Source organism: Electrophorus electricus, chromosome 21 (assembly GCF_013358815.1).
Source record: "Electrophorus electricus isolate fEleEle1 chromosome 21, fEleEle1.pri, whole genome shotgun sequence".
Lineage (NCBI taxonomy): Eukaryota > Metazoa > Chordata > Actinopteri > Gymnotiformes > Gymnotidae > Electrophorus > Electrophorus electricus.
In genome coordinates, this window is record NC_049555.1 from 5,191,998 (window position 1) to 5,218,219 (window position 26,222).

A 26,222-nucleotide genomic window follows, 5' to 3' on the forward strand; every position below is an offset into this window, starting at 1 on the left:
ATGAGGTCAGTCCTGAAGCTCACCATGCTACTGGTCTGTGTTCAAGCAGGAGAGGGTCACTGGCTGCACACATTACTGGGTAAGTCTAAAGGTCATGACCCTCACATGCAGATGGCAACATGCATATTTCAGGATCACCCTTTGAGTTGTAGTAGTTCAGTAATACAGGCAAAGGAGATTAAATGCATTCGAACTTTAGAGAGAAGCGAACATCGATGGCAAGGCTGTGCTTAAGCTTCCTACTTACTACTCGCCCTCGCTCATCTCCTGCCAGACACCCAAGCGCAGACCAGCTCCTCCAAGTCTGGTGTCCACGAGGAGACCAGGCGAGAGGAAGAAGGTAGGGAGGCACAGGGAGGGGAGGGCCGGGCACGGAGAAGCTTTGAAGAGCCATGTGCCTTGCACACGATTCTGCTGCGCGTCAGCGACCTGGGCCTGGGCTACAACTCGGACGAGATGGTGCTCTTCAAGTACTGCAGTGGCGCCTGCCCCCGCCTGCCCTCTAACCACGACCTGACGCTGGCCAGCCTACAGCACAGCGGTGCCCTGCGGTCCGCTATGCCCAGCAGCCACTCACCCTGCTGCCGGCCCACCCACCATGAGGACATTGCCTTCCTGGACAACGCCAACCGCTGGCACAAAGTGGAGAAGCTCTCCGCCGCCGCCTGCACCTGCCTGGCCTAGGAGGGCGGGAGGTGAGGCGGGACGGGCCACACAAGACTCCTGCGACTGGTCAGCCAAAACCTGTGCGCTTCCACCCACTGGCTTACAAATGATGAAGAGCACTTGCATTTCAACGACTTGCTCAGGCTACACACAAAGTTAAGAGATGGTGATTTTCATGTGTATAAGGGACAGGAAACGATGCTGCTTGTGTGTCGGCATGAAGCGATTGTATTTGTTGCTTTCTCTGCTGATGCCATTTCCTTTGCTAGTGTTGCTTTCGATGACACCAGAACAATCGAGTGGTTCAGCCGCGGGTTGTGACGACTGTATGACATGGTTGAGGAGCTGAAGCCAAAGAGAAAAAGGGATTACACGCTCCAAACAATAAGCAGCAAAAAGCCATGTAATATTTATGTATCATAAATTATTTATTTATTAACTTTTTTATTTATTGTTCTTTTTTTTCTGCTGTGCTTTGTACTTACTGTGTTCCAAATAAAACAACCACAATTTTTCTATGACTTGAATCATTATTATGGTGAATGACTGATCATTAATTTGGGGTTTTCTGTACTGTAGTTCCTTTTATAAGAAACAAGAAGCAACTATGTTACTATTTAAAGCTGAGATGTCAAATTAAAAGTTAGGAACAACTCTATTTTAACCTTAAATTTTTCTAAACAAGGAAAAAAATGTTGATCCAAACATTTATTCATAGTAAGGTAGAAAAATAGCTTAACAAAATCAATACTAACAAAGAAATTTGACATTTTCCGGTGAGACACTTTCACCCGTCACTGCTCATTATCCACCTCGGTTTCCTCCAGCTCCACCCCCCAAACCTGCACACGCCCCTCCATGGCTGTCAGTAGGCGGGGCTCAGTTGGATGGAAGGACAGTGATTGGACGACAGCTTTCCCCACAGGCAGCTTCAGTGTCAGTGAGCCCTACACAGAAAGTGCACGGTAACTAAGAATGCAACAGACCAGTTAGAAAATACAGGAGTATTTCAGAAAACGAAACTTTCTAATGACTATGGTACACAGGTGAAAAACATCTTACTAATTCAGCATCAGTTAAAACTAAAAGATACAAGCTTTTCTCTGAAAAGAATGCTCTTCCTCAGTTCTCTCCTCTCTGTTTGTTTGGGCCGGGATGGGTCCTTGTGCGTGTCGGTGTGCGGGTGTCAAGCACCTCCACCAGGTCCCAGAAGTAGACACAGCCGTCCTCCGAGCAGCTCAAGACGTGAGTGTCTTTGTGTGACAGACAGCATTCCAGTTTATAGTCTTTATTCTGGTGTCCTGTGTAGCTGCACAGCCGTACCGAACACATACGTATGCACACAGACATGAAATGGAATCAAATGAGGAACAAATGATTGATTTATGAAGATTTAAAATGTACAATGGTTTGAAGGATTTGTGCTGGTCAAGTCCAACTAAAGTATATTCGGGAGTGAAGAGTGTGTGCAGGAGTGCTTAGTGAACTCACTCTCCCAGTAACTCTCCTGTGCTCTTGTCCAGCAGACGCACAGTAGAATCCAGACTGGAGCTCAAAGTACACTGGCCATCCTGACTAAAACACACACACGTGATCGGACCTGCAACACACACACACACACACACACACACACACACACACACACACACACACACACACACACACTCTTAAACTCTTTCCAAATCAGCCACATCACACCATTCATAAGGCCACGTGTAAGTTACACTCACTGCCAATGAAGTCAACGTGGAGCTGACCCATGCGTAGGTCATAGCGCCTCACTCTGCCATCCACAGAACTGACGCACATACACACACACAGTGAAATTATGATCACAACACCAGTAATTTGTGAAACTAGGCCCATAAAGTTGTAGAGTTTATAAGATTACTCCAAATAAATCCAACTACTCCACAACACAGTTAGATATGATCTCTTTCATTCCAGGAGTTATTGGGACATAGAATATCATATATCAATATCATATCAATATCATCTATTTTTCATGTGGTAATGGCCTATAAACATCTCCAGAAAATCCCATTACTTTACCCAGGGCATCAGAACACAATTCCTGAAAGAAACAAACTAGAACCTTCGGCCACTCTAGAACTCCACTACAGCTAAGTCTAGTTTTGTACAGCAGTTCAGTTAGGCAGGGGAGCTGAGGTGGTGATCTCGGTTCGGTCCTGACCCGGTCAGCAGCTCATGCTCAGACACCTTCAGACTGCTGACGCCATCTCGGGCCTCGTCCAGAACCTGAATCGGCTCCATCCTCCGGGAGCGAGTGTCCCAGCAGCGCACCGTGCCATCTATAGAGCCTGAAACACACGCACAGCTTCACCTCAGCCTTAGTACAAACGGCTGGTGCCCGAATCCGAGTAGCAGTCTGAAGTCTGCCGAAGTGCAGTGAATGCTGTCTCCGAGATCTGGACACACTCACCTGACAGCATTACTGTGGCCTCTTCATTGAAACGCACGCAGTTCACTCTCTGCAGAGACACCGAGAGAAACGCAGCGCTTTTACGAGGGGACACAGGAATGTCAGAAGAAGACCAACTGAGGTCTCTGACACGGACAATCTTCGCAACTGCAAGAGACCGCCCCTTTCTGCCCCACCGTCCGCTCGCGTTACTCCTACCCCAGCGTGTCCGCGAAGTTTGCGCGTGACCTGTCCCGTCGCGACGTCCCAGAGAATCACAGTCTTGTCCGAGCTGCACGAGCACAGCTGGCTGTTATCGAAAGAGCTGCGGGCACAGAAGCAGCAGCGACTTTAGCGCAGTCCCGGCACCTGATCGCACCAGATCGCAGCGCGCTTACCCGTCAGCGTCGAGAACCTCGTAGCCGTGGCCGCTGTAGCTCTTCAGCTGGACCCCTCTGCTCACGCTCCACAGTCTCAGGGTTTTGTCACTTCCGCACGTCACCAAATAGTTGCCGTCGGCTGAAAAAGGATACACGACTCAGCACACTGACCTGTACAGCGCTCATTGTTGTTTACAGCACGTTCATGATCAAGATAAATGTTTCTTTCCGTTACCGTTAAAGCGCACCGCCCGGACTGCGCCTTGCTGGCAGTCTACTGTACGGAGAAGGTGCCGGGGCAGCTGGGGGGCTTGTGGTCGCGGCTGGGGAAACGCCATTCTTGCTATGCCCACTTACTTTCTGCAGCCATGTTTAACGTGAGTTTCTTCTGCTTCGAGCGGACGGTTAGTCAACTCTTCTGCGCTTTATCGCCCCCTACTGACTTGAAGTATATACCCACTATATATGAATCTATATAGAATAACTTTTATTATATCCCAGCGCTCTTATACGTCTGAGACTGGAATGATGATCCCATCGTAAAATTAGAAACAACGCCAAGGTTCTATTTCTAATCTATAATTACATACCATGACCATTAGCCAGCTCACCTGATGTACATCAGACATAAAAGTACACAAAAGACTTAGAAGTGTGAAATGGTACTTTACTAAATCAAAATGCACAACTACAGTAAATGGTGAAAAAAAAAATTAACTGAAACTTTTATAGTTAGGTATTTGACATATTACTTCTCCATTTTATATGCCTGAAATCTTACACAGTGCATTCATCTCTTCCCTCTCTACACAGAACACATCTCCATGTATTCATTATTAACAAATTAAGAGGTTATTTAAAATAGGATGATTAAGCAGAATCTTGGAGCATAGATCCTACTTTCAACCAGCGAGCACATGGCTGACGATCTTAAAGTGACAAAATCTTAATGAAATACCTCCAAGTAAATGTAATTTAAAAAAACAGAGTAAATTATAGAGTAAATATTAGAAACAAAATGATGCGTTTGTCCAGGCTATTTCTTCTTGCCCTTGCTGGGTTTGGCTAGGAGTGCGGGATCAATCTGATCTGGCTGCAGGCCTCTGACAGAGTAGAGGCGCGCGGCACGCTGCTGCAGTGTCCCCCCGCACTTCAGCCCCCGCCGCATCAGTTCCGCCTTCAGCTGCTCCAGACCCAGGGCCTCCAGCTCCTCCACCCCTGTCACAGACAGCAGGTCCACTGGGCCCTCTGCCTGCTGAGATAGATGGATAGGGAGACACAAAGATAGGGGGGGGGGGAGAAGAGAAGCAGTCATTATTTATAGTGGTTACTTAGTCACACACACAATTAATGTTTAAGAGACAACATAAGAAGAGACATTTATCAAAAGCAGGTATAATGCACAGCAAATAAATCTCAGGCACACTGCATGTCTGAGCACGTGTCTCACCACTGGCTGAGCTGGCTGTGTGTCTTCACTTTCAGGTGGGCAGATGTCGTTCTCCCCCATGTCTTTGGTGTCCGTGACAACAGCCTCGTCGGATTCATGCCCACCGCCGCTGTTGTGTGTGCTTTCCTCTTCTGGGGTACACTCCCGTGTGCCCACCTCCTCCTCTCCCACTCGCTCCTGGCTGTGGGAGGGGGAGCAGGTGGCTGGGCTGCTGGTGTGACTGCTGTTGTTGGGATGGTCCTGAGGCTCAGGATCCTCACTCCCCATGCTGGAGTCTACTGGTACTGCAGCTAGCGGAGAGCTGTCGGAAGCCCCAGGCTCAGGATCCTCACTCCCCCTGCTGGAGTCTACTGGTACTGCAGCTGGCGGAGAGCTGTCGGGAGCCCCAGGCTTGGGATCACCATTCCCCCTGCTGGAGTCTACTGGTACTGCAGCTGGTGGAGAGCTGCCCGAAGCCCCAGGCTCAGGATCCTCACTCCCCCTGCTGGAGTTTACTGGTACTGCAGCTGGCGGAGAGCTGTCGGAAGCCCCAGGCTTGGGATCACCATTCCCCCTGCTGGAGTCTACTGGTACTGCAGCTGGTGGAGAGCTGCCCGAAGCCCCAGAGACGGAAGTTGAGCTGGAGGAAGATGTTTCAGCTTCACAGCCATCACTGTCTCCATCCGAACTGTCTATGCTGGCCAGGTCCTCAAGACCAGTCCTGGACAATTCAGTAACATAATTCCATTATACTTTGAACAATTATGCACAAGAGTCTGAGTAAGAATACTGAGTTTGGATCACATATTTCATTAAAAAAGAAACAAACCAACAAATTTTGATCATCTACTAGTGACTGTCCAATAATGACTTCTTTCTCATTGCACTTCATAAGAGTGACTGCTTACCAGAAACGATTCCTTTTTGTTGAGGCATGGCCATGTTTCTGAGCCGGGCGTTTGCGAGTTGGCCCTTCCACTGCCTGCACTAGGCCACTGGATGAGGCCTGCATGCCTGGAACAAAGAAACAACAAAAGCAAAGTAGTTTCAACTTTGCCTTTATAATCAGATTTGGGTTTCTGGACAAGACAGAATTTTTTTTTCATAAAAAGATTTTAGAGGGAACAACCACTAGCAGATGTGAGATTCTTTAAATTTCGAAATCTCCTACAGACCTGCTTTTTTACCCACAGTTTTGTTTTGTTTTGTTTTTTACCTACAAAAAAGTACAGCATCAGTATGACTCCATTTATCAATTCCTGACTTAGGCTTTGCAAAGCAATGATACCCAAGCTCCTTACTGGTGATGGCAACAGTCTAACTGCGCACTGAGCAACCACACCTTTCAGCACAGAATCCTCCAGTCTCTCGGAGAGATCGTGGCACTGCTGTTCGTAGTCCGCGTCTGTGAAGTGGTGCTTCGGCTCGGCCAGCTTCCTCTGAATGCGCTCCAAACGCCGCTGCTCCTTCTCCGCTTCACGCTCCGCTTGCTTCTTCAGCCACTCGGCCATCCTACACGAAGGCGGACATGAACGCAAGACCCGTCACTCCCATCCGCAGGCCAGATACGGACGTACCGTTCGCCTTCAGCCATAATTTACATCTGCGAAGCTGGCGAAAGAAGACTGAAGGAATCCATTTATAAGAAAAAGACACCGGGACTGCTATGTAAAGTTACTCTTTTTCGTGATTGACGTCGCGCAGTCTCCGTCCGCTCAAATCCCTACATGCCTCGCGGTTAGTGGTTTTCTCAATCTGCGCCCCAAGCGCTCTCAGCATAGAGCCGAAACCTGACAGATGTAAACACAGGTTAGGTGGTTAGAAAGAAAGAATGCGAATATCCATTTATGTAGGTAACTAAACGTACCTACAACCCACTACACGCCATCAGAACAAGTTAAATTTACCCCCTTTGCCTCCACACAGACGAAGTTCCAGGCGATAAACTGCTCCAGCTTGGAGTTTGTTGTCGTTGTTTGATATTTGGCCATTGTGTTTAACGTAGAAATCCTCAGACGGGATTCCCTAATTGGAAACAAATTATCAATCGATATGTTAAATGTTCACATCGGCTGCGATTCTAAGTCATATTGTGACTTTTTATTGACTAGTTAGCTACCAACAAGTAAGAGCAGAGCTTAGCCTGCTAGCTAACTTAACTAGCCACACTGTTTACATATTCACACAAACAACGAATCTAACAGTTACTTACTTCACTGGAGACAAGCAATCCCTTTAGATCCCCTACTGTCGATCCATTTACGACAGAAAGATTAATAAATCGTAAAGAATGAGAAATGACGAAGACTTCCATGTTATTTACTTTACCGCACCGTCGCAGTTGAGGCTAATGAACTGTCGACACACATATACGTCACTACGGAAAACTCAAGAGTATGAACGTTTTAAACTCCCAATTTTACAAATGTACCCATTTTAAAAATACAAAATGTCAAGGTCGTATGGTTCTATTTAATAACTTATGCGAAATATGTTAATCCATAAATTAATTTTACGTTTGGTTATAGTTTTTGCTTTTTTAGCTCCCAGAACCCTCTGGTCAGAGCTGTCGTCATTTCAAGATGTCGCGCGTGTGCAAGGTTGTGAGTAGCGCGTGCCGGAGAACGTTTTTCCTCGCGAAGCCCAAAGCTTTCATCCGCGGGACGTTTCACAGCGCTGACGGAGGGGAAGCGACTGCGGACAAGGCAACCCCGGCGACCGAGAAGCCGAAAAGTGGATTCGCTGCTGCGTACGAGCTCCACTCCGAGCTGAAGCAGAAGCAGATGGTCCCAGAGGGCGAGTCGGGCTCCGCTGAGGGCGAGTCGTTCGCGTCGCTGTTACGGCGCTCCGCGTTTGTGCAGATGGGGCCGGCGAGTGACAAAATCGTCACGGGCAAGATCTTTCACGTCGTCCGGGACGACCTGTACATCGACTTCGGTGGCAAGTTCCATTGTGTGTGCAAACGGCCCGCGCAGGACGGCGAGATGTACCAGCGGGGTACCCGCGTGCGGCTGCGGCTGCGGGATCTGGAGCTGACCTCGCGCTTTCTGGGCGGGAGCACCGACACTACGTTGCTGGAAGCGGACGCTGTTCTCCTCGGGCTGGCGAACGCACACGCGCGGGAGTAGGGCTGCACGGCCGCGCTCAGAACAGACCTCACACATGCACGCCACGTCCATCATTGACGTTTCGGATGTTCACAGCATGTGCGTTATCTTAACTGCTGTCAACAGCGTCGCTGTCCGTGTCTAGGATGTTTAATGCCATCCACCGCACACAAGGGAACGACTTCGACTGCTTTGTAGCATTTATAAATATACGACGCAAGATAAGTCTTTATAATTGTCGCTTTATTAATGTTCAGCCGCACCACAAGTGAACGACCAAAAGGAATAAAACCTTCGAAAATTATAACTTGCGCTGTTGGTGTCTGAGAATGCTAATCAGATTAGGTTTGTTTTTGTTTTCTTTGCCATGACCTTAGATACACCGTGATGAAATGTGTGTTTATGCATGGAAATTAGATTCTTACTGGATACCTCGTTGTATCTTCAAGAAAAGTAATTTCAGTTCTATAAACTTTATTCTTTGTAAGGCAATCCCTGACTGATCTATAACAAGACCCAAAACATGCCTTTCTGTGTTTTTATAGGAGGATAAGTTGTGGTAAGCTTCCCAGTGGACAGTGAATACACTCATTAGATCCAAAACAATCCACATGGGGGAAAAAACTTTTAAACGCAGCTATTAAGATACGAGAACATCTCTACAAAATGAGGTTAGGGACATGCTCTTAGGCACAGTGCTGGATTAATTTGCTCTTAATATCATGCAGCAATATACATACAGGCATATATGGAAGAGATATTTAGCTGAAGGTCAAACTCACTGACTATTTGAGTTGCTACTCTCTTGCATAGTTAGGATATGTCTTCAAGTTGAAGCCAGACATACTAAGCTAAGATACCAAGGTGTCTAAAGGTAATAGCATTTGTTACTGATGTGGATAAGGCAGTCTGCATGGGTCGTCCAGACATCTTTGTGTTGGATGAGGCAAATTAAAGCTTTGAATGGGGCATCGGGGCACACCTGTGCCAGCACCTGCAGTGGTTAGCAGCTTGCTCATCAGGGGCAGGGCGGCAGCGTTCCTGTACCAGCACTCAACCGCACATGGTCAGGTACAGCCACTGTGTGACACAGAAGGTTGAATGGGCAAATGAAGGAGGAAGGAAGCTTATATCGGTTTTTCTGTACAAACCTCTGCGACTTATTTTATTCTCCCTCAGTTCAATTGTGTGAAATGTGAAAAAGGATCCATCTTAATTTTTAAGTAGTTAATCTTTTAACTTTATTTAAAAGTTCACCAAAACTGTACGAATGTTCATAAATGGTACTTAAGTGTAGTATGGGAATACTCGTTTTATTATTGTCTGACCCTGAGGGGCAGGTCAGAACCTTCAGGTGCTCTCCTGAATGTGGCAGACTTTATGCAGAGTCTGTGATCTATGCGCCACGTGTTCTAAGTATTTTCAGGAAATAATGACTTGGTCAGGGAATCCCTGCACACCAATAAGCCTACATTAGTGAGAAAGGCATTAAGTCAAAGAAATCACCTCAGACAGGTTAATCTCAGCAACCCCAGTTCCATCTTTATCCAACTCCTGGTAGGTTCCTGTTAGACAAGATATATTTAATACACACGTGAGATTACATGAAGTACAACAGCAGACTACAGTGTGAAAGGTGTGGAACGCCTAGTTTAGTTAAAACACTGACAGAACTGATCTAAGCAGTTCAAAGACATTAAAGAAAGGTAGTGAGTTTAAACATTTTGTAATATTTAGATAAGGTTTCCTCAGAATATAATAAGATAAGAAAATGATCAAATATGTGCTATGTGGACCTCCATTGTCCATCTCAGCAGAGTCCAGTTCTGATGGCCTCGACCAGTAATTGGCATCCTTTACAGCAAAGTCACACGGCCAGTAGATGGAGACAGAATAGTTATGGATGGTACCTCTACTTACCTGTCAGTCATGTTGCACTTATACAGATTTAGTAGGAGCACTTAAGGGAGGGGCTTATTTGATTGTCTGTTGTGTTTCAAGCTAGCCACCTTCACTTCCACCCAAATCACTGACTATACTTTATAAGTGGCTTCTGGATATTAGAACAGTGTTAGATCTTCAGGGCCAGAGCTGGGTGACCTCATGGTGTAGTAATATGAGTAGGTACATACTAAACATGGTCTCCAGCTTCACCAGGCAACAGATAAAGTTATCGAAATCAATCATCTCTTTGTCTGCGTATCGCGCCACTAGCACCTGGTTCAGCTTGTTACTGAGCTTAAAACCTGGAGAAGAAGGAAGAGATGTGCATGTAACCAGTAACATAGCAACATGGTTCAAAGAGAGCATATTGATGATGTAATGATTATATTGATGCAAATCTACCTCAATATATACACACACACACACACACACTAAAGCAGTGAGACTCGGTCCTTACCGGCTGATTCTAAGGCCAGCCGCATCTCGTACGAGCTCATGCTCCCCGACTTGTCCAGGTCAAACTGCCGGAATATTCCCTGTGGAGATGGTGCAGAGAGGTCAAAAGGTGGTTGGGAAAGTCAGGCAGCAGGGCTGGGATTTGCTAAGATCATTCATCTAGAGTAGTGGTTCCCAAAGTGGGGGGGACACGCCCCCTAAGGGGGACATGGACCCATTGCAGAGAGGGCTCAGCAAGGCAAATGAAGCAAAAGATGTGTATATGTGTGTCTGAGGCAGTGGGCTTGAAAATATTCTTATCTCCAAAATGGGAGACTGCAAAAAAAGTTTGGGAACCACTGATATTGAGCTATACTTTCCTGTCCTGAGGGAACCCTGCTTCCTCTGATTCAGACTCCCAGCCAATTATCAGGTTCATAATAGTCTGAAGCAGATACAGTGCAGAAAGGGAAACCCTGGAGTGGACCTTCAGGACCAGGAGAGATGAACTTTGGGCTACACAGTGAAGAACCAGTCCCTCACCAGCCACTTCTTGATCTTGTTCCATAGAGTCTGGAACTCCACAATACCCAGGCGAGCGCTGCCGTCTTTCTGAGAGTCACCTCAGTCAAAGGCTATTTAGTCATATGTATAACACTGTCACATACTCTAATAGACATCTGTGCTTTTGAAAAGTTAAAAATTATAGTGGGATACATCCAGGAGGCACACCATACACCTGCAGGCCTCCAAACTGAATCCGTCTGTCTTTAGATCCTTGTCTGAAAAATGCAGGAGAACAGAGTTAAGTCTCTTTCTCTCTCACTCACACACACACACACACACACACACACACACACACACACACACACAGCACTACTATTACCACCAGGCTGAAATGAACTCCCTAAACAGCACGCAGGGTGAGGCTTACGTTTGGCCATTACTCTGTTCAGGATGGTCCTCAACTCATGAGCGGACACCTCCATATCCTACAGAGCAGGAGAGAGTGTGGGCCTGTTAACTATGGCAAGACCACACGCCCAAGCCACACAGATAACACACATCACAAACATGAGTACCTCTCCAGAAAGCTTAGCAAACATGGCTCTGAAGGACTCGTCTATATCCTGCTCCATTACCTCCTCCTGTGTCAGTGGAGTAAAGCCACACCCAATATGTTAGAATACAATAAAGATATGCTCAGGCAAAATATCTATTTTTTATGTCACACAACTTTATTATTGTTGCTTAGATGAGGATCAAGTCCCATTTTACTTGCCATTCATGCATAAATCCAGATCATTTCACAAAGTGTTCACAAACTTCCCGACAACTGAATTTTTAACACACCTGTATGTGTTATTATTCAGAAATTATTATTTGGAAAGGAATTAAAGGAACTATCATGTTTTAGAGTTAAAATGTTGATGTTGCATTTTTTTTTTTTACCCAGGAATGAATCAGTATGGTGGGTCAAAGATAATACCAGGCTGTTGGGGCACAACAGGTGAAAACACAGGAAAAAACTGGCATCAAAAGTACTACATGATGAGTTAAAAAGTCACTATATCTACGGCAGTCTGAACATGCCAAAAATGAACCAAAATCCCAAATGTGCAAAAAGTAGTTCTAATAATGCACTTTGCCATGTGTGTCCTTACCTCTTCATCAGGGGTGAACGATACATCATTGTCCATCTCTCTGAAATATAAGAGAAAGGGGAGAGCATTAAAACTATCTGCTGTTCACTTAAAATTTAAGACCACCACTGTAAATAACAGGAAAACTCCACTGATGCTTAAAGACACAAAGGTTAATACAAAGCTCATATTGGCACAAATGAATTTGCATGACTGATGAATATATAAGTAAAAAGGTAGACAGATAAATCAGTCCGTCAACCAAAGTTCCTCACAGTGTCTCAGACTGCTTCTCGGTGAAGACCCGGAGGACGAAGTCGGCCTCTTTCGCAGGCTCGAAGGTGGAGGGCACGACGAGGTACTCCCCTGGAGGCAGCCGGAAGCGGGCGCTCACCTCTCGCAGGTTGATGAAGGTCTGGGAGCGTGCACAAGATCCATGGCGCAGGAAGAAGTCCTTCTTCAGGTGCACACTCGGGCTGCCGCGAAGCTAGGCCACAGAGCACAGCCGTGGGCCGTCACCAGGGGGTGCTCACGAGCCCGTTTTTTTCAACCCAGTCCTCCCGACCTTCTCTACATGGTGCACTTTTTCGCTCTTTCCCAGCTCCTGCCTGACCTGAACCCAGCCATTATCAACACTGGATATTTTCCACAGGTTTACTGATGTACCCTGGCTGGTGGATCCCAGAGGCTGAGAAACACTGCCCAATACATTCACAATGTGCTACCATTAAAGAGACTTGCTACCCCAGAACTAACCAGCATAGTACAAGGGTGTTCAGTCTGGTGCTTTTTGTGCGTTTTTTGCTTTATTTATATGTTTACTGTGAATCTTTGTCTATGAATGTTGGACATTTTTCTAATCGACTGTTGCTACACACTGACAAATCTGGGACCTGCAAACCTTTGCTTAGCCCAGTTATCTGTGCTTCCTTTAAACATTGTACTGTTGTATTGTGTCTGTACACTCTCACAACTATAGAGTTGAGTAAAAGTTCTGACAGAGACCATATTTATTGAGAGAGAGTGTGTGTATGTATTCCAATCAAATGATAACCAAATCCAGCCAAACATAAAAAGGGCCTTACCTCGTCTGGGACCTGGAAAAAAAAGAGAGACAAATAAAGAGGCGTGAGGTGGCAGGAACATTAATGGCATTCAGAAAACTTCCAAAGTGATCACTGCCTAGAAGTGATTTGGTGAAGACCTTCAGCTCTCTGTCTCCCTCAGACTGAAATGAGATGAGCAGACAGCCAAAACTGCATCACTTTTTCACATTACTCAGACAAACCCCAACATTTCAATCCCTGGCTGCTACTCTGTGACCCCCCTAACCCCTGACCTCATAGATGGCGAAGCCAATGGTGTGCATGTCCTGGCCCTGTTTGCGGTAACGACGCCGGTCCTTCTGCATCAGCGCCACCAGGAAGCTGCAGGCCACTTCTTCATCATCAGGATCATCATCCTCTTCCAGCAGTGTGATCTTGTACTGTGGGTTGATCCAGAACGTGTCTGAGTGGAGAGACGCCCAAACATCACACACAACTCAAACATCACACACTGGATAATTTTATAAAGCCCCATGCCAAGTATCTCCTAATTAAAGCATGTATTGCACATGGACAAAAGCATGACTGAATGAACAACCTTGGTAAATAAAGATATCACAGTGTTTTTAATAGTATATGAATGCATGAATAACATTAGCGTGATTGTATTAATGTGTGTGTGTGTGTGTGTGTGTGTGTGTGTGTGTGTGTGTCCCTCACTGGGATGGTTCCTGCAGCCTCCAGCAGTGCTCCCTCTTCTCCAGCTGCCCTCATACTTGATGGTGTTCCAGTTGCTCAGATTATCATCGTTCAGGGCGTCAGGACTCAGGTTACAGATCTCCATCCTGGAGAACTGACGCTGGAACTCCCGAAATGGCATCCTGGGATAGCAGAGAGAGAGATGGAGGGACAGAGAGAGAGAGAGAGATAGATATAGAGAGAGAGGTGGAAAGAGAAATAGAGGGAGGACGCACAAGACAAAATAGTTTAATTTTAGTTTCCTACTTCTGGGTAAGTGTGTAAGTGAACACGGATCAAGAGGTCTGAAGCCAGTGGGCGGAGACTAAGACCCATGCTGACTCCTTGTGAGGTCTCACCAGAACTCTCCGTCCTCCATTTTGCTGTTCATCTCCTCTCGTTCAGCAGGATCAATGTGGTTCCACTCAGACGAACTGGAGAAGAAACACAGCAATGTCAGCGGAGCAAGCCGTCATGTTTCACAGACAAACCCCCACAGAGCTAAAGCGCTTACGTATGAATTTCCTGAAGATCATTTCAGGATAATTCAACTTTCAGGACCAGGTATTGTCTGGCAATATTATGTTTTGGTTCAGTGAAACATCAGCATGAATTTCCTACAGAACTAGCTGGCTTGTCTTTAAATGCATTCTAACTGGATGACTCACTTGTCACTCCACGCTCCTGTCCATTCCACCTGGCCCCAGGGGTTCCTGATACGAATGAGCCTTTCTCTGTTGCCACGGAAATCAACCTGTAAATACATTCGCCAACAGACATGCGCAAACATAAAACAAACAAACAAACAAACAACAAAAAACCCCACAGAAATATGCTTTAAAAGACTGAACATAAAATGTTTAAAACTGAGTTTTGCTCAGCAGCTTGTCGGTGAGTTTGGGGCAGTTTTCCAAAGCCCATGGACAAAATTACAGCTGGGTCATTTAATGGTTGTAGATCACATGAGCAGATAAAAGGTTAGACGGAAGTAGACAGAAGGCTTCTGACTGACCTCCCTGAGACCTGTGACGGAGTAGGCGTGACCTTTCACCAGCTTCTTAAACGTCACTGCTTCCATGTCAAAGGCACTAGTTATCTGTCACACACACACCAACATACACTTCAGGATGTCTTCCTTACAAAACAGTTCGATGCCTGCAGCTCACACAGTATGTGGTGCATTATATATAGGAAACATGTTAGGAGATATGGGTCCCACAAAAAACAACAGGGGCGTCAAAACTCCGACAGGCTGAGGATTGTCCCACCACCAGCTGATTGTATTGCTCCAGAACCACAACATCACCCCTGCACTGTGGTGTCCTGATGGGGCTGCAGGCCTTGGATGAGAGCCCCAATAAAGACCGCGCTGACCAGGTGCCGGGGACACCACAACCCTCTCCTTCAGGAGAGAGCTGAAAGGGAACACAGTGAACTAGCAGGGGCTGGTGTCACGTTAACGGCCTTGTGTGTGTCCTCCGGGCCAGGCAGGGGTGCTGGGTGGACTCACGTCAATGGAGCAGCCCAGCAGTGAGCCTCTCTCCAGGGCTTTGGTGATGATGCGGGGCAGGTCCCGTGGAGCCTGACGCAGCTCGTACATCTCAGCCACTCCGCCCGTGAAGTCCTCAAAGCCTTCGGTGGTGGAGCCTCCAGAGAGGGCCTCGTATGAGCCATTCAGTCTTGAAACACACACACACACACACAATTTATAGGGCTTTAATGTACACGAAAACCATGAGATGAGAGATATATTGGAAATAAATGGCCCTCATTCTTGCACATATTTAAGTCCTCATTTGGAGATATCAAGGACAGAAACAAGATCAAGGGTGGGTGGCTGAAAGTAGTCACATATATTCTCACACACACACAGATACGCAGCCCTTTCTCAGGCACATACATATCTACCCACATTACATACAGCGGTACATATCCACTCACATACTCACCATAGCCTGAGTCTTCCCCCCAAATGTCCTCACATGTCCCCACTCACTCACTTAGCATAAGCCTTCTCTAGCAGGGCACTCCAGAACTCACTCCCCTCAGCCGAGTGAACAAACAACAGCTCTCCATCTTTCACCGGCAGCCGATCATCCACGACGACGTCCACCCATTCGCCAAACTGCCAGAACTGTACAAGCAGCACACAAAGTAGGATCCACATGTGGGGGGTGGAGTATTCACATGCATAGGATGTAGGGGGGGCGGTGGAATCTCCTCACACTCAGCATGTGGGGGGTGGGGGGGTGGAGTCTCCACACGCTCATTATGGGGGGGGGTGGAGTCTCCACACGCTCATCATGTGGGGGGGTGGAGTCGCCACACGCTCAGCATGTGGGGGGGGGGGGTGGAGTCTCCACATGCTCAGCATGGGGGGGGGTGGAGTCTCCACACACTCAGCACGTGGGGGGGTGGAGTGGTGTAGCATCATCAGAACAGCTCGTGTGCACATGCCAAAAAATATCAGTGACACAGCAACAAAAAGCAACACCAGACAATGCCACAGTCATTTAAGACGGGTGCCTTATTTAAATAAAGAAATAAATCAGGTAATTTGTGTTTACTCACCACAATGATCATTATTATTGAACTGATGTTGGCTGCTCCTTTGTTGATTAACTGAAGCTCTGGTACTTATTGTTTATTGCACTGATTGTTGCCTGAGATAGAGTTTATATGTTTTTGCACTTCTAGGCATCAGCACTGATTCCTGTATTTCAACAGCAGTCTAGTTCAATGGTATCTTGAACTCTAATCTACTCTACTGATTAGGATATATTCTATGTGTAAATGACAAAGCACATTTGTAAGTCACTCTGGATAAGAGCATCTGCCAAATGCCGTAAATGTAAATGTAAAATTATAAAGACATTTTAAGTGATTATGAACAAGAACTCTGCCTGCCTACAACAGACTAGTTATAGTTGCCTGTACACATAGTACACACTAGGTATGGTGGTAACCACGTAAAGGGGTACTATGTGTTCACTATATATTTAAACACACACCATGTGCCACTTTAGGACATGGCAATTAGGACTCAGGCAGGTGTGAGATGGGGATCTTCTAAGGTTTGCAGGATGGCAGGGTGTTACATGTGCAGTTCCAGATAAATTCGGAACTTTTAGTTAAGGGTGTGTTCCAGTAGTGCTGTAATGCAGAACAACGTGTGTTCCAGCGTGTGCACCTGGAAGTGGAAGATCCCAGCATAGTCGTCTGTAAAGCTCTGACCGTGGGGCACCACCCTGTGTAAGAGCTTCTCATTCAGAGTGAGAGACGCTATAGCAGCCAGCAACCAGCAGTCCCCTGAGACAGAGAGCGAGAGACAGAAGGAGAGAGAGACACAGAGAGAATTAGAGAGGAAAAGAAAAAAAACAGAAAACAGATTTTAGTAGGAAGCTACAGAAAACTGGACAATTTATACAAAACTGTCATAAGATCAGAGAAAACACTAACAGATACAATAACAATTATTTAGACTGTTTGTAATCGAATGTCCTTTTCCTAGTTACTGATAACTTCACTTTATTCCATTTTGGTTCATGCTGATGGTCTACTAATTTGTTTTATAATTATTGTTGCTATTTTAACATTTTCTATCCTATATAAAAACTCTTACTCAATTGTATATTAATAATACATCTACACATGCTGCATACTACATACTACTATACCAATAAAGCACATTTGATTTGATATGAAAGGACAGAGAGACGGTGAAACAGAGAGAAATACACACACAGAGAATCAGAAGTGGGAAGGAGAGAGGTTAAGAAACAGTAAGAGAAAGAAAAAACATTGAAAGGAGAGTAGGAGGGTGCGATGCAGGGAGAGAGAGAAAGAGGGAGAGAGGGAGAGAATGAGAGAGTGGGAGGGGGCATAATTAGACCTGTGTAGATGACTGGTGTGGGAGAGAGGGATGTCCATACTGAATCAGTCTTTGTTTCAACCAGGGCAGGATGTTAACTGGACATTTTCTTCCCAGCACAAATGAATGATTACACTGTGAGTGCAGTAATGGGGAAGCAGAATGCATCATCCCAGCCGTGAGCAGTTCTCTGCCAATGGCAACACAGCACAAACAGCTATCTGCCTGCATATTACCTCTCCAGAGCTGCATTAGTGTCTGCGGTCATTAAATGGGTCACTATTACATGCACAGAAACACAAAGACACACCCAAACACAAGGGAAAATTAGCCATCAAAATTCATTCCCCTAAGCCTCCAAACACAGATCACAATCTACTGACATACTGCATATAAAGACAGTTGATATGCTGACAGCGGTACGTATTTTGTTTATATAGTGCCTCTCTCATATCCAATTAATACCTTTTTAATTGGGATTTAAAAAATTGGTCAGACTGTTCTTTTGTTTCAGTGCAAAAGCACTAAATGTCCTGCCAACCCAGTGTAACTTACGGCCAGGAGGAATATGAGCAGATCCTTTTGTGTGTGTCAATACACTAGCAGCAGGATTTTGAATGTACTGAAGGCTGTTCAAATATTTAACAGGAAGTCCTATAAAAAGGCAAATACAACAGTTAATACGGGTACTGGTGAGTTTTAGTATCATCAGTGTTCAGTAAAGGGCAAAGACAGGCAATATTGAGATGGAAGCAAGCAGATTTAGTGTGGGTTGAGTAATGGTACTCATGATTGTAGAATCAAGAAGGATGCAATTTCAAGACTTGGGGCCTCTGGCCATAATCTCATTTTATCTGTGTATGAGAAAATTCTCATTCATTTAGAGTATCAGGGAGTGGTAGTAGCAGTATAATTGGTAATGACAGTGGAACTGGCACGTAGATATAAATGAACGTCATCTTACATAACAATGAACGTTAACACCATGGTTACAGATCATTTGTCCAATGGGCATCATTATTAAAAAGAGGAGACCATGAGCTGATCCTTGGGGCATGCCTTGAATGATGGGGGCAGTGAATGTTTTCTGTTGGAAAGGGGTGACCTAAACCAATCCCCTAGGCTACACTTAGGTCAAGCAGGAGTAAACTATTTAGGTGTCCAGCATCAGCAGACAGCAAAAGGTATTTACTCCCATTTGTGCAGTTTCAGTCCTGTGATGTGTGTGAAACCCAGACTGAAAAGGCTCATGGAGTCTAAACACCATGGCTAACACTTTTCCCACAACTTCATCTATGAAAGGTATGTTGGATAGGGGCCTATAGCTATAGAGAAGTGGGGTCAAGACAAGCCTTCTTCAGAATAGGTGTAATAGCTGAGGGCAATAAGGAACAAAACAGGAAGACAATTTTGTTTATCAATTGAGCAATTGGAGTAGAGAAGGCATGAACACAGGCCATGAGAAGAGACGTAGGGGCAGGATCTGGCTGACATGATGAAGAGCTAGACTTCATCAGGAGAGGATTCAGAAGAGAAGAATGGTTGAGGAGCAGAGGGAAATTGTTGATAGGCATTACTAATTTTATCATCAAAGAGCTGCAAGAAAGCTTAACACTGCTCAGTAGTACTACGGATGTGTAGCAAAGGAGGTTTGAGGAGTTTGTCAATGGTCCTAAATAAAAGTTCTGTACCTAGTACTACAGTTTTTAATAGCAATGAAATAAAGTCAGCAGAGGACCTGAATGAACTGAATGACCAGGTTATGCTTTCAAGGGATCTTGCCATCCCTTATGGCGCAGGCATATTCCAGGACAACAAAGCCAAGATTCATCAGGCTCAAATTGTTAAAGAGTGATTCAGGGATCATGAGGAATCATTTTCACATGGTGTCCTGACCTTAATCCCACTGAAAGTCATTGTATAAGGCTGTTGAAAAAATTCCATGGTGAATATGCACCGTAATCAAAGCTAAAGTCCAACAAATTAAATTATTTCAGTTTACAACTATTTCTCAATCAACACAAAAACACTCAAAATTTCAGATGTAACAAAACTAATACAGCTGGAACATATCACAACTGGAAACAGCAAGTGTGTCGGACACGTTCTAAGCTGTATATCCTAAGCGTGTCTGTATCTGTTATCTCCATGTCTGGATGCACCGAAAGGCCCTTTTAGATCCAAGGGCCGAAACAAACAAACATTCACACAGATTCCCAGATATGTACACTTTGAATATGCAGACTGCCTGAGGGCTTGTGTTATCTGCTTTCCTCCCGAGGAGTAGTTAAAGTGTGGTCCCTCAGCCTGCAACTCCACTGAAAGCCTCATAGTGACACACCGGTGACAGCAGTAAACTATTACTAGCACGCAGGTGTTACATCATACACCTTCTACCTCTCACATAAAGGCTGTATATATTATTACTGTCTACATATTTCTGTATCATTATATAGGTAATACTTCAAAAACTGCCCAGAGCTAGACATGTTGTATGTGTATGTAATTACTCATATCCTTGCAACATCAACATTACACTTAAGTAATAACAACCAATCCTTAAAGACAAGAAATACAAAAAAACTAATAACTAATAAATACTAAAACACTGAAAGCTCCTCACATCAAGGACTAATTTGTGATCATCTGTAGTGTTATAGTGCTCAGCCAATGTTCAATGTGTTACTTAACATTTCAGTTCCCAACCCAATTTCATTTCTTTTTTTCCCCCCTCAAAATGCAAACGCTGCGTGCACGCACACACGCAGAGAGAGAGAGAGAGAGAGAGAGAGAGAGAGAGAGAGAGAGAGAGAGAGAGAGGAATGGGTTAATAGATGGGTGGACTAAGAATGCACCACAGGGCAGAAATGAGTCTGGTTTCTGTGTGTCTCCATGTTGTTTCCCCTCACACTGCTCTGTTAAACAGGCATTTGTCTACCATCTCAGGAAGCTCTTCTTCAAAAGGCAGGGTCATTCCTTGTTTCTATTTGTACATATTTACATTACACTGATCTTCCTCCACCCTGTTTTAACTTTTAACATATTGCCTGAGACATTTAAACACACACACATATATGCACACACACACACAGAGCGAATGATGACACACAGCCAAATGCTCCAGAACTGCCACCTCTTAAACTACTTCTCCTGTGACTCATTGCATAGGCAGCGAGTTTTACACACCCCGCCCCCAGGAAACACCCACACACATCCATCCACACACACACACACACACACAAAGGGCTTGGCCACTTACGTTACATTTCTTATTTTCTTTTATACTCTTAAACTCTTCTCCCAGCCCCTCCTCCTTGAATGACTGATCCTGTTGCTTGCAGGTCCATTACAATCCATCACATTTTGTCTCACCATGCAATGTTGACCACACACACACACACACACACAACGTGGTCTCCAATGCTCAGTCAAACACTGCCTTTCATGACCAAGATGTAGCCTAACAAACAACTAACCTGACTGACAGGTAATGGGTAATGAATTTATATTTTGGAGATATGAATTTATATTCTGCCAGATAAAGGAGAAAAGACTTGACAGGGAGTTCCAGGTTCATGGTTATCTGCTACTATGTTTACAGTCATGATCCTTTCACTGGAACATGTCCACATAGTTCCATTCCTGTCCTCATCCTCACTGAACAGGACCAGGCTATTGTTTATAACTGGGAGCAAACACACGAGTCACAGCTTGAAAATCCACGTCTGTGGATTCTTGCCCAGGAGTCTGTCTGTTAACTGTGCCTCACTGGAGAGATTTATCCCAGCTGGAAGGTCGTAACTGCATCCAGGCTGACTAGCACTCCCCCATGTGCCACCTGACCTGCTTGCATCCCACGTTTTGTGCCGTCGCTACAAGCACTACTCAAGGGAGTCTGACGAAACAGCCCACACGTGCTTGCAAAGCAAAATGCATGGCGGGACTTGTGCAGTGTAAGAATGCTGTTGAGAAACCAAGTCCAGACATGAATTCCACAACACCCTTCAGCATCACCATGCACGCCCGCCAGCCGAACAGCGCAGGACCCGGGCAGGTTTCCAGGTGTGGCTGCAGGCTATGAGAGGCTGTGTGAAACGAACGTGTGCACTGTAGGCTCAGTGGTTAAGGTACTTGACTTGTAATTGGAAGGTTGCTGGTTCAAGCCCCACCCCTGTTAGGCCAGTGAGCAAGACCCTTAACCCTAAATTGCTCAAGTTGTACTTATTCATAATTGTAAGTTGCTTTGGATAAAAGTGTCAGGTAAATGTAAAATTAGAACTCCTCTGTAAATGCTAGGCTAGCTATTACCTATTGTGCCTTAAACATTATATTATAAAATGGCACGAGGAAGATTTTTGGGGAGGTGGGGAGTAGTTACAGTACAGTATTTCAGGATATGCACTGTACAGTAGCTAGCTCACATCTGCGACAGACGGCCAGTGAGTGAGTCTGCTTTTTAAAAACATGCTTTCGAGGGCAGGAATCCTTAACTGAACATCACAGCGTTAATCATTACTGCTGGCAATAATTTAACAGTGGGAATATCAGTGAGGACATCAGGCTAATTCAGTGGGCATATCAGGGATATCAGTGGCTAATTCAGTTACCCTTAATTTTACCCACGTTCCACAATGCCTAGCAGGTCAGTAAACACTCACCGAGGGCTCCCTGGCAGATGTCTGTCCGGGTGGCTCCGCCCACTATGAATTGAGGACTCGCCGTCAGCTCCTACAAACAGCACAGATATTACAAATGGATGGCAATACTGCCACAACAAACAATGGCACACCACAGGACCAGTTATTCCAGTCCAGTCCCACAACACACCTGCAGTTCCCAGTGTTTCATACTTCCTCATGAACTAATGAGCAGAATCAAGGGTTTTAGTGCCCTCTAAACCCCTGTGCAGGTTCTTGTAGTAACCCAGCAACTAATTCAGCTGTTCGGCCATCGTGCCATTGCACCTGACCTGAGCTGTGTTTCAGGTCTGGATTATGCTGTCGATGCGGTCTGGGTCTTAGGAAACTGCTAAAAATGGCCACATACACACACGCCCCCTCCCCTCCAACACATACAGTATATTCCTACAGAAAGTCACTTACTTACACAGAAAGTTACTTAAATCTGGTTTATATATTTAGTGAAAAGTGTCTACATGCTAACTCTATTCTTAAACCTTCTAAAATGTGTATTCTGCCACTCATAACTTCACTATAAGATAGATACTTTAAGCCGTCTTTCGACGGGAAATTCCTGCCCTTTTGGTTCTTGCACACACCCTAAACGTTGGAAACGTTAAGTAGTAGGCGGCATTTAGGCAGAAAACCCCACTTGCCAAGCTGAGAAACTATTAAGTCAGGACAGAGTTTCAGGCCTGGTTATTATACATAGTCATGATGAGGGACAATCCCACTTGGACAAAGAACAACCAGTTTTAGCTTTAGACTGTGTAATTGCATAATTACACAGAATTGTCCTCAGAATAATATAGAGTCATATACACACACTAGCAAATAAATCAATATCTGAACTGATATTCTTATCACAATTGTCCCATTTCTTCTGGTCACGGCTAATTTCTGCACTGTGACTGGTTCTGCTGCCATGTCCACACTGTGATTGGTGCTGCTGCCGTGTCCGCACTGTGACTTTATTTCTGCTACTTCATCTACTATTGAGCTGAACTGACAAAACTCAGAATTCCTGCAAAGCTAAAAGTATTATTGGCCCTTTCAGTGCACCTTGGACGTCAGTGTCCGTGAAAGACAAACATATGTTAAAAGCACACACACCAGGCACATATTTCCTGCCTGTGTGCAGCACCTGTGTGTAGTTGGGTCCAGGTCACACCCTAAATACACCTGTGTCTACTGTCTGAGGTGGGCGTGCCCATACAGCTATACCATAAAGGCCTTGGAGTTTCTAGGAATGCCCAAGCCTGAGAGAATGTAAACAGAACTGAAATAATTGGAATGGAATCAACAAAACCGCATCAAACAGCGTGTGAACAGCGCATGGGCAGGAAGTGGTGGTGTGTTTGGCACTCACCGTGGGCCTCTTCCACACAACGCCACGCGTCTTGGAGGAACTGGGTGCCAGCTCCTTAAAGCCCAACGAGGGGGCCTGGGCGGGGAAGTAGGGGTCACTGAACAGGGTGCTGCTCTCCAAGCACTCCCGCCTCAGTGCCTCGTAGTCCTGCCGCAGGAAGAGCACGGCCCGCTCATTGGTGCCCACACCCTCAGCCCGCAGACGCTCCCGCTGGATACGCGCCGACATACCGCCGAATGGGTACATGCTGCATGTGTGTGTGTGTTTTAAAGAAACCCATGCACACAAACAGACAGACAAACACAGAGACAGTGCAGAGAGAAGTGCAGTGAGCGTGTGAGAAAAAAGCACTTTGTGAACCTTTTGTATGTGTGTGTGTGAGTGTGTGTGTGTGTGTGTGTGTATAGATTGGCAATATTCTTAGCTCATTATACAGCTTTAAACTTTTAGTGTTTCTTTTTTTACAAAACACATTCCTCCACAGAAAGTGTTGCCAAGCTACTGGAGTGGGACTCTGCCAGTGGAGAGAGAAAAGCTTCCCTCACGGCCTCTGACACCACGCCATGAGTCATTAGAGGTATAAGAAGTTGCACTCAGGCAAGTGAGGGCTGAGTGGAACATGCAAGAATATGAAAGAGAAACCAGAGAAACCAGAGACACCAGAGACAGACACAGAGCACAGCAAGCCCTGAGCAATGGGGACACAGGACTGTGCACCAGCAAGAACAACATACATTACATATCGCAAAACATGTTTGACTACACGACACAATAACATCATGATATTGTATACATTAGTGAAACATTAGACAAGATTTTAATTAAAATAATACCTGTGATCTTAAGTGGGGGGGGGGGGTATAAGAAATTACTATGCATCATAAAGCTGGAAGGAATTCCTGCTTTTAAGTACTCCTTACTTTAAATAAGTAATCATTTAAATATTTATACAGGTGCCATTGTACCAATTTATCTTCTTGCTCAAAATATCCATCACCAATACAGTCCTACTTACTGAACATGAAGATGGCATTCCTCAGGCTGTGTAGGTTTTTATGACAAGGTATCTCTGGAATAACTATATACAGATAACTTCAAAGCATATTTGCTTAAAAACATAATCTAATATCATGCATTAGGCTAGATTTAGGCCTTATTTATGTCTGCAGGTCTGTCCACATCTCTGCTAGCAGTTCATGAAAATCATAACAAGGCCATACAGGACATGCAACTGCTTTTGCTAACAGGAAGCTTTAGACCACAGCCTGCACGACCGATGTGTGTGTAAAAATACTTGCATTTCCGTGATGCAGGATCTGGCTTTAAAAAAAAAAATCACAAATCGAAAGACCACCACGTCTGAGAAAAACAATTTAAATATAAATAAAAAACATAATTAATAAAGCAGCTAGACACCATCATTTCATGTTCCTAATGGTAACATATATTTAAAAAATGGCATGGTAGCTGTGTGTGGCCCTTTTGTGTCATACTTTCTGTGCTGCCGCACATGGAATCGTTAATCATAATCGCAATGACTGTCTTACACCAATAAGGCAATATGCAAAAATAATAAAAATGAAATCATTTATTTTGTGGTATATTCTCAGATGATTCTGAGGCGTGCTCCGTGGGCGTTTTAATTAAGCCAGGAAGATCCATCAACTATAAATATTTTGGTCAAAACGCAGTTTGTAAATAAATTCGAGGCCCATCAAATCTCAACATGTAGGTGCATAATCGCGATAGCGTAAAGCTAACTGCGGAAAATACACGAAAGATGTCCCTCTCGTAGGCCAACCACCCTTTAAATTTGTGCTACTATACTGCAACGTTTACAGTACTGCCCAAATCCAAACTGCTCTGTGACAAATCGCAGACAGGCGTGTTTCTGACCAGGTCCTCAGTATCTTCACACACGTTCGCGTTCAGCAGCCAGCACTGATTTTGCGCAGCCTACGGCCGGTCTAGACATATCGGCATCGCGATAGTTGGATTGCAACTACAGTGTTTGATTACGGTCTAAAGTAAGCATGCAGCGAGCTAGCCGTCGTTAGCTCAGAGAAACCAGTCAATTTATAAATTATTCATATGCCAAGGGTCCTGCAACAGTATGACTGATGGTAGCTATCTCTATATATATATAGCTATGGGTGCTGATTAATACGCTCACGCCATTCTATTCTGAATAGCTGGCCGGTTACATGTTAAATTTGTAAAACTACCATTTAAACGTGGTTTTAACTTGTAAAGAAACACGCGAATCCTCTTGCCAGAGATGATTCTTTTCATTTCCTTCGATAAAACCGATGCATAAAAATGACGTGGCATGTTATAAAAACACACACTGCACCCGCGTAGCTGAGTTACACTTACCGCTGTGTACTCGGCTGTCCTACTGGCCTGAGGCAACGCTGGTAACTACATAGATTTGACCTGAGCAGCCTAAAAGGATGCTATGAAGTCAGCAACATTGAACACAATCACGGCCCT

The 26,222-nt window shown here is 45.1% G+C and overlaps 5 protein-coding genes across 6 annotated transcripts; 2 read left to right on the top strand and 3 right to left on the bottom strand.

Annotated features, from left to right (window-relative positions):
• Positions 1 to 1,011, top strand: LOC113581482 (persephin). The gene is made up of 2 exons (XM_027016653.2): positions 1 to 79; positions 236 to 1,011. Exons 1-2 carry the CDS (start codon positions 1 to 3, stop codon positions 682 to 684), a joined length of 528 nt encoding a protein of 175 aa, XP_026872454.2. The 3' UTR covers positions 685 to 1,011.
• Positions 922 to 3,861, bottom strand: wdr83 (WD repeat domain containing 83). 2 transcript variants are annotated; one of them, XM_027016604.2, is made up of 10 exons: positions 3,704 to 3,861; positions 3,487 to 3,607; positions 3,308 to 3,413; positions 3,110 to 3,158; positions 2,861 to 2,987; positions 2,397 to 2,464; positions 2,158 to 2,266; positions 1,861 to 1,975; positions 1,422 to 1,613; positions 922 to 1,011 (listed from the first exon to the last, which is right to left on the bottom strand). In XM_027016604.2, the coding sequence occupies exons 1-9, from the start codon at positions 3,804 to 3,806 to the stop codon at positions 1,461 to 1,463; spliced, it is 951 nt and encodes a 316-aa protein (XP_026872405.2). In that variant the 5' UTR covers positions 3,807 to 3,861; the 3' UTR covers positions 922 to 1,011; positions 1,422 to 1,460. The 2 variants fall into 2 exon arrangements, with proteins under 2 accessions (XP_026872405.2, XP_026872404.2); XM_027016603.2 differs by lacking the exon at positions 922 to 1,011 and having other exon boundaries at positions 1,250 to 1,613.
• A 253-nt stretch (positions 3,862 to 4,114) lies between these two features.
• sde2 (SDE2 telomere maintenance homolog (S. pombe)) lies at positions 4,115 to 7,316 on the bottom strand. Its single transcript, XM_027016644.2, has 7 exons — positions 7,110 to 7,316; positions 6,805 to 6,922; positions 6,576 to 6,687; positions 6,240 to 6,409; positions 5,806 to 5,911; positions 4,919 to 5,618; positions 4,115 to 4,723 (listed from the first exon to the last, which is right to left on the bottom strand). The coding sequence occupies exons 1-7, from the start codon at positions 7,209 to 7,211 to the stop codon at positions 4,505 to 4,507; spliced, it is 1,527 nt and encodes a 508-aa protein (XP_026872445.2). The 5' UTR covers positions 7,212 to 7,316; the 3' UTR covers positions 4,115 to 4,504.
• A 43-nt stretch (positions 7,317 to 7,359) lies between these two features.
• On the top strand, positions 7,360 to 8,308 carry mrps28 (mitochondrial ribosomal protein S28). Its single transcript, XM_027016645.2, has one exon. The coding sequence runs from the start codon at positions 7,480 to 7,482 to the stop codon at positions 8,023 to 8,025; it is 546 nt and encodes a 181-aa protein (XP_026872446.1). The 5' UTR covers positions 7,360 to 7,479; the 3' UTR covers positions 8,026 to 8,308.
• On the bottom strand, positions 8,231 to 26,211 carry capn1b (calpain 1, (mu/I) large subunit b). The gene is made up of 22 exons (XM_027016642.2): positions 26,106 to 26,211; positions 23,730 to 23,976; positions 22,340 to 22,409; positions 17,001 to 17,119; positions 15,811 to 15,944; positions 15,321 to 15,489; positions 14,823 to 14,906; positions 14,479 to 14,564; positions 14,170 to 14,244; positions 13,793 to 13,953; positions 13,366 to 13,535; positions 13,112 to 13,123; positions 12,302 to 12,513; positions 12,048 to 12,087; positions 11,466 to 11,531; positions 11,318 to 11,375; positions 11,101 to 11,165; positions 10,927 to 10,995; positions 10,406 to 10,484; positions 10,137 to 10,250; positions 9,511 to 9,569; positions 8,231 to 9,084 (listed from the first exon to the last, which is right to left on the bottom strand). The coding sequence occupies exons 2-22, from the start codon at positions 23,973 to 23,975 to the stop codon at positions 9,058 to 9,060; spliced, it is 2,115 nt and encodes a 704-aa protein (XP_026872443.2). The 5' UTR covers position 23,976; positions 26,106 to 26,211; the 3' UTR covers positions 8,231 to 9,057.
• Between the last annotated feature and the right edge of the window lie 11 nt (positions 26,212 to 26,222).